Source organism: Chrysochloris asiatica, unplaced genomic scaffold, assembly GCF_000296735.1.
Source record: "Chrysochloris asiatica unplaced genomic scaffold, ChrAsi1.0 scaffold00007, whole genome shotgun sequence".
In the NCBI taxonomy this organism is placed as follows: domain Eukaryota; kingdom Metazoa; phylum Chordata; class Mammalia; order Afrosoricida; family Chrysochloridae; genus Chrysochloris; species Chrysochloris asiatica.
The window spans coordinates 9013560-9021312 of record NW_006408525.1 but is presented as its reverse complement, the minus strand read 5'-3'; the positions used below and the strand labels follow the sequence as shown (position 1 = coordinate 9021312).

The 7753-nt window shown below is 35.8% G+C and overlaps 1 protein-coding gene across 3 annotated transcripts in view; it reads left to right on the top strand.

The window, feature by feature from the left end:
* VMP1 (vacuole membrane protein 1) overlaps window positions 1-7753 on the top strand; it is a 190839-nt gene that overhangs the window by 135698 nt on the left and 47388 nt on the right. For all 3 annotated transcript variants that reach the window (XM_006832370.1, XM_006832371.1, XM_006832372.1), the window contains 2 exons: window positions 1589-1669; window positions 4867-4983. In XM_006832370.1, coding sequence (XP_006832433.1) covers window positions 1589-1669; window positions 4867-4983 — 198 coding nt within the window. The remainder of the gene's footprint in view (window positions 1-1588; window positions 1670-4866; window positions 4984-7753) is intronic.

The window sequence follows — 7753 nt, the reverse complement described above, 5'->3', positions numbered from 1 at the left end:
CCTTTCAAAGCAGAAAAAGAGTAAAGCATTAGATTGGCTCTTTTAAGAAAATATTTATATATAATTTAATATTAACATTCTAAAGGAAGAAAATCATCAAAGTAAACTAGCCAGCAAAGTGCATGTTTTAGCGTGGGGTGTAACGTAGTGTAATTTAAAAAGCATTGATTTCAAAGTCCTAATTTTGTATCAAGGTCCTGATATGGTACTGTGGCTTAATGTGTTGGACTGCAAGGTCATTTTGAACCGCAAGGTCGGCAGTTCAAGCTCACCATATACATGTTCCCTATGAGTCAGAACTTACTCAACAGCACTAACAACAACAATTTTGTATCAGGAGCCCTGGAACACAGTAGTTAAACACTCTACTGCTAACCCACTAGCCACTGTGTGGGAGTAAGATGTGACCATCTACTTCTGTAAAGATGACAGCCTTGGAAATCCTGTGGGGCAGTTTTTGCTCTGTCCTGGAGGGTCACTGGAGTCCTGGTGTGGCGCTGTGGGTTAATGTGCCAGACAGCAAAGCCGTTTGAACTGCAAGGTCGGCGGTTCAAGCTCACCAGCTGCTCTTTGGAAACCCTATACAGGGTCACTATGGGTCAGAACCGACTTGATGGCACTTAACAACAACAATAACATAGGGTCACTAGAAGTCAGAACTCATAAGCGCACCACAACAGTATTGTACCTGGGACTTCAAAAAGTTCTTTGGAAATTTTCATTATCTTTTAACTCCATTTTTCATATCTTGGCATTGTCCCTTCCTAACATTATGACCCTGAACATTTAACCTATCCAGGGTACAGCTTTTATATTACATATATAAATTGACTATAATATCTTCTCTATCTATACTACAAGGTTGTAAAAAGTAGGATGGTGTTTTGCTGTTGGGATAATGACTATTTACTGATGACACAACACTTTTTCCATCTTCAGAAGTGTCTTTATTGATTGTCTTAAGACCCTGTGTTTTCCTACTCTGATATTAATAGAGTAATTCTAGCAGGTTGTGGAAGGAAAGAAAGAGAGAGATATGGTGGGGTTATTACTCTATTTAAGTGCCATTGAGTTGGTTCCGACTCATAGCAATCTGGTATAGGGTTTTCAAGGAGCATCTGGTGGATTTGAACTGCCGATCTTGGCGGTTCAAACCAGCCTTGTTGTCGAGTGCTTATCCTACAATTCCATACAAGGACTATCCAAAATAATGAGTTGATTTATGATAGTGTCTTTCATTTTGAGTTGTTGTTGTTAAGTGCTGTCAAGTCGGTTCCAAACCATAAAGACCCTGTATAGCGTTTCTGAGGAGCAGCTAGTGACCTTCAAACTCCGACTTTGTGGTTCAAATCGACTTTGCAATTCTGCACATTAACCCACAGAACCACACCAAGACTCCTTCATCATGAGAGAACCCTAAAAATAAAGGGACAGTGTGCTAACTTTTTAACTTTAAAAATATAATGATCTATCAGGATTTTACTAGGCATCTTTTTCAGTGAACAACTTGATATAAACTATACAAAGAGCCATGTATTTTTCCTCCTTGCACTTCTCGTTAACATTTTGAAATCTTCTTTTTACACAGGACTTTGCCTCCCGGGCTAAACTGGCAGTTCAAAACCTGGTACAGAAGGTTGGATTTTTTGGAATTTTAGCCTGTGCTTCAGTAAGTGAATTGTATTAAAAGTGAGAATTTTCAATAAGTATTTCTGTATTTTTTGTGTGTGTAGTGTGTTTATCTTAATCCCATTTGTTTTTCAAAGATATACTGCAAAATGAACAAAAATGCTATAACTTTTATTGGATATGTAATATTGGTAATCATTCATCTTACTCATTAAATGAGTAATTTTCTGTTGGATAGAGTCCTGTCTTGTTTATTGACTTTTAATCATTTCATCAGACAGTGATGAATTCAGACCTAAATGACTTGATTCAGTATGAACAAAAGAGACAAAAATCCATCCTTCCTATGAAGAATTTATTATGAAGTACATTTACTCAAATAACGATGACTTCGTTCTTTCCACAAAGCTATATATGGGTAGTCTAAGTTTTAAGGATTAGTTACAAGGAAGAACTCACAGGAAACCTGTTTTAAGGGACATTAACTGCTGGCTGGGTAATGGAAATTTCAGAGGCTGTGTTAAAGATGTCTTTAGCTACACAGAGAACTAAGAAGCTATTAATGTCTGAAACTTAATGTCTTAGATTTCAGATGTGTAAAAATTGACATTCCTTAAAAAAATCAGTGTTCATCTGGGTCCTTTTTTAATTTAATGAAATAATGTTAGAGATGAATCACTTTAATCAGAGTTTGTTTTGTTTTGTTTGTAGTCTGACCACAGTTGACCAGAATAACTAAGTATCTAGTTGGTAGAATGTAAGCTGTAATGATAAGTGAAATTTACAAAATCATTGTCTAATGACACATGGCTTCTTTTTCCATATGTACTATGATGTGAATATATCTTGAAGGTTCCTACCCCAGCAAAACAAATGGCAAAAAAATTAAAAGACTTTTGATTCCAAAGATTCTATTTCCTTATCCGTATTATAGAGAGGTTTCAAAATATACATGTAGAATTACTAGCTAATACTTAGGCAGTATGTAATTAAAAAATAATAATAATAACCTAACAGATAAACAGTGTTACAAGAGCATCCGTAAAATGAACCTGCTGACACCATATAATGTTGTAGTGAGGAGGAGAGTGAGTTCATACATATTGTTGTTAGTTGCTAACAGGACTCGAACCAGTTCATCATGGCCACCATAGCAAAACTGCAGGAGACCTGAATTTGTAAGCAGTGGGTGATTCAGAACACTAACCAGAATGGGGTAAATTACCAGCCGAAATCCTGGAGTGGTAGACTTGGAAGAGGCATAGTGAACCTTTCAGGAGCCTGATATATGAGATTAGATTACTGCCAGCACTGTGGAGTACAGCGAGCATTCAGAATGGTTCTGCTGTTCTTAGATGTGTGTTTTATAAGAAGGAAATTAAGTTCCTATCAGGAGTTCAATCCAGCACTGAACTGCAACGTCAGTGTGAACCACAAGGTCAGTGGTTCAAACTCACCAGCTTTTCCCTGGAAACCCTAGTCAGGTTCACTATGAATTGGAACCAACTCAGTTGCACTTAACAACAACAGCAACCCTTCTTTATATACAACTTGAAATAATTGATATTTAATCTTAACATAAATTGACGGGTTAGTTTCTCATTCTCAAAAGTTTTTGATACTTCAATTTCGGCATACATGGTTTAAAATAAAAGAAAGCTTGGTTTGTGTTATTTTGTCATTAACATTTAGACTAAGATAAATAAGATGCTTGGTTGAAGAGGAATTTCAAAGCAACTGCATAAATCTGTTCACCCTTTCTATATATTGGGGCTTCAAAAACTTCATGGAAAATTAGAAATATTATGTAATTTTTCCTTGAACTTTTTAAAGTGCCCTTATATTAGCATTTAAAATAAAATTTAAAAAGAGTAAATATGAACATCAAACAAAATTAACTGATTTTGCTCTTCTGAAATAGTCTGAGGTGTCCAACATGTTAAAGAAATCTAATTTTGATATACTCTAATTTGTGTATCTTCTATCCTTTACATTCATTTCCGTTTCATTAAATGTTTGAGCCAGTAATTTAAATTTTTTAATTGTAATTCATGGAATTGTGATGGTCACATGGGAAAATATTTTAAAATAGTCTTGCATATATAATGCCTTATAAAAGGTTATTCACATGTTTGTAAGAAGACAGATGCATTTGCATGAAGCATTTTAATGTGAGAAAAAATAATGTTAGTGAATCCAGCTACTACTAACAAAGAATACTTGATTTCTAATTTAGGCATGTTATTGTTTTTAAAGAACACATGTCACATAGTTTTAAAAATATTTTTCTTTGAAAGTTTGAAAATGAACTTTAATATAAATTAATTTGCTTTTAGATAGTTCAAACAACTGTCACTAGGGCAGAATACTTCTGTGGGAGAAAAATGGATGAAGTACTCAAAACATCTTGTGGTTTTCTTTGCCTTTTTTGTGAAATGTCTCCTAACATTCTTGAAATGTGGAAATGTTCAGAAAAGGTATTTGTTGTGGATTGCTTCTTTGTCTGGGACTGAGTATTCAAAACATCTGAATGTGTGTGCACTCATGTTTTCACATTTGATTTCCTTTCTAAAGTATATCAAAAGTCCCATGGCTCTGGGCTCTCATAATAAAATACAAATAATCTTTTTTTTTTTTAATGTTGAAAAATAAAAGCACAGTCGCAAACCAAAATGTATATAAACTGTTAAATGGAAAACTAATTTACTCTATAAACTTTCACCCAAAGCAAAATAAAGTGTTCAAAAAAGAAAAGTACATCCACCTATAAATGGATTTTAAGAGTATTTGCTAAAAACATTTGAATAGCTTCTAGATAATACTTATTTCTTCTTAAAGATTTTAGAACCAGTAGTACATACTGAAATAATCTTAGGTCTCTTTCTGCATTCATATTTCAAGTTAGAAAACAGCTACCAAACAGTCGAATATGTACTGGTTGAGATTAGATTCCTAAGGATCCACCAGATTTGTCCAGTTCTTTTATGATAATGGGGTCCTTGTGTGGCACTATAGAATAAGCCCTGGACTGCCTATTAGGACACTTGCTAAATCTCATTCTGAGTAGTCTAGGGCTGACCAAAGAACCCATACTTCACTTTGCAATATAAACAAGGTTTACAGCAGAATGCCACATACCAATAGGCAGGGAATATAAATTAGATTGGTTTGATTATATATATTTTTTTATTATATATATTAGAAATTCACTTTCATTGTTATTTTGTTTCATTTTAGATTCCAAATCCTCTATTTGATCTGGCTGGAATAACATGTGGACACTTTCTTGTACCTTTCTGGACCTTTTTTGGTGCAACCCTAATTGGAAAAGCAATAATTAAAATGCACATCCAGGTAATTACACCCTCTCTTTCCTGCCTAATGATGATGAGGGACTGAATCATTTCACTTGATCGTTTCAAGGTATTAGTTCTTCTTCTGACTAATAGCTTCTTATGTAGGGATTAAAGCCTGGGGTGTCACTGGCAGTCTGTGAAGAGTTCGTATGAGTAGGAATTAACTCAGTGGCAGTGGGATTTTTTTAGTTAGAAAATTGCATTCCTTTGTTATTTTTCTCCTTGTTTTCTTTCCTTGCTTGCCTTCTCTTCTTCTTTCCTTTCTCTTCATTTTATTTCAGTTTTTGCATTGTGAAGCTGTTGACCCACGACTTTTACCAACCAAAAATAATGTCCCTGTGTGGAAAGAAACACCTGATTTTACATTGAGAGTAAAACTGTGTACATTTCTTCACTGACCATGAGCTAATTTCACTAATAACTATTTCCTTTCATGGACTTTATAGTATTTCCTCTCATGGCACCAATATCCAGATGCTCATGTGTGGGAAAATGAGAAAGAAAGGGGTCTCTTGATGGGTATAAGACATGTGGGTTATGCTTAGAGAAGAGAATTTGCTGGTCCTCAAAGTTACTCTTATCAAAATTTTGAGGATAATTGTATGTATTTGTAATAAATGAGAGAAAAGAGACTCAAAATTTAATTGAAGGGACATTGATATGTGTTTCCAAGACTGTAATATGAATTGTTTCCTTCTAAGGAGCAAATCTCACATGAATAAAATAAAATTAATCTGGAAGGAATTTGTTTTTAAACAGTGAGGTTTTCAACAAAGAGAGACATTCATCAAAGGCAAGCACAGTGAAGTAATGTCTCTACCCTGTTATGAATCCCTTCATAATTAAAAGCACGTCTATTCTCTAGTGCCTTCTTAATACCTATTCTTAATACCAGTTATGGGGGAAAAAAAATGAAACAAGAAAACTTCGACTGCTTTTACCTGCCCAGTTTCTAATCTTAGATTTTGGATTCGGGATCAATTTATTTAGTCTGTCCTCCATTCTCACACAATAATAATTCTAGAGTATAGTTTTCCTTCTTCAGGGAATATATTTCCCCTCACTAAAATTAGCTATATTATGCAATGAATGCAGGTTTTTAACTATTGGAAGTGCTGCTTTCTTTGGTTAAAATGCATACCATTAAGAGGATTTTTCAAATAACAAGATATTATAATGAGTAATAAATTACTTTGGGTATTTGAAGATTTTTGTTGTTGTTGTTAATCTTTTTCATTCTTTGGCAAGGGGGCATGGGAGCCATCATTTAGCCCTTTGGAGTCCTTTGATTGTGTATCTAAGGAACAATAACAGATTTTAATTCCTTCCTTGTATAACAGGAGCTTCTCTAAACTTATTGCTGTTGTTGTGAAGTGCTGTTGAGTCAGTTCCAACCCATAACGACCCTATATAGGGTTTCCAAGGAGCAGCTGGTGAGCTTGAACTGCCAACCTTGCAGTTCAAACGGCTTTGTACTCTGGTGCATTAACCCACACCGCCACACCATCATGCTATATATATCACGTGAATAATGTTGTTAGTGCTGTTGAGTTGGTTTGGACTCATAGCCACTCCATACAAGGTTTCTGAGAGCAGCTGGTGGCTTTGAGCTACCAACCTTTTGGTCACCAGTCCAGTGTTTATCCTATAGCGCCACACCAGGGCTTGAATGTAATAACTTTCTATAAATTTTATTGTGCAACAACAACAGAACTGTCCTATAATGATAAGGTATGTAGTGTATGGGACCTTTCATTTCAGAAGATTTACAACTAGTATATTTCTAAACTGTCTCATGTATTTTTTCCGAGTTACAATAATGTTTTTTTTCAAGAACAAACCAGATGACGAATCAGGTGGAAGTGCATTAAGGAACTCCTTCAGCAACAACACAGAATACTGGACCAAGCAGGTTCAGGGGATGCTGTCAGAATTCTGAACCACATATAAAGGAATGTTTACAAGGTTGGAAGGTTTACAGCTAGGGGAATTTGTAGCAGAAGCAAGAAATCCATTGCTTTCTAATTCAAGATACTTAGGTGTTACTGGAACCACCATCTTGGGAGAGACCAAGCAGGGAAGGGATCAGAGCAGCCACGGACAGCTGAGAGAACCACAGAGATAAAGGTGTAGACATTTTTTTTTTTTTTTTTAAATCTGTTCATTAGTCTCTCGCTATCTGTGCACCTCCATTCAGGTGACTAGAGGTGGTGCTGGAGTGAGTGCACACCCCACCCCCACCCCCAGAGGGTTCTACTATGCATGCACACAGATCTCCTCGAAATTAAAGTGACAGTTTCCACTTAAAACCAAACTGCAGTGCAAAACAGCCACGGCCAGCCCTGAACTGTTTATCACTAGGAAAAAGGCCTGAATGGGGGTTGTGGAGCAGGACAGGCAGACTAAAAAGGAAATAGGTCGAAAATTAAATCCTGAGTTACGTCACAATGACCAACAAACAGTGGCATCATGAAATTTCTCAGAAAGAAGAGTGAAAAGGGAAGCCCATCTCCTGATCACATCTACCTGGAGGCAATCAGAAAGCATAAAAAATACCAAAATACACACCCAGCTAAGTATTCAGGCCACAGATAACTCTTGAATATGTCCAAAAAACAGAAACAGATGACCATATCAGCACATGTCCAGAAATGAGATAAAGTGACTGAGGCAAATGAGCTGGAGGTAGACCTACACTCCATACTGGAAGATGGGCAGGCTTTGGAAATGCCTGAGAAGGAATTCGGAAAAATGATTATAAAATGTAT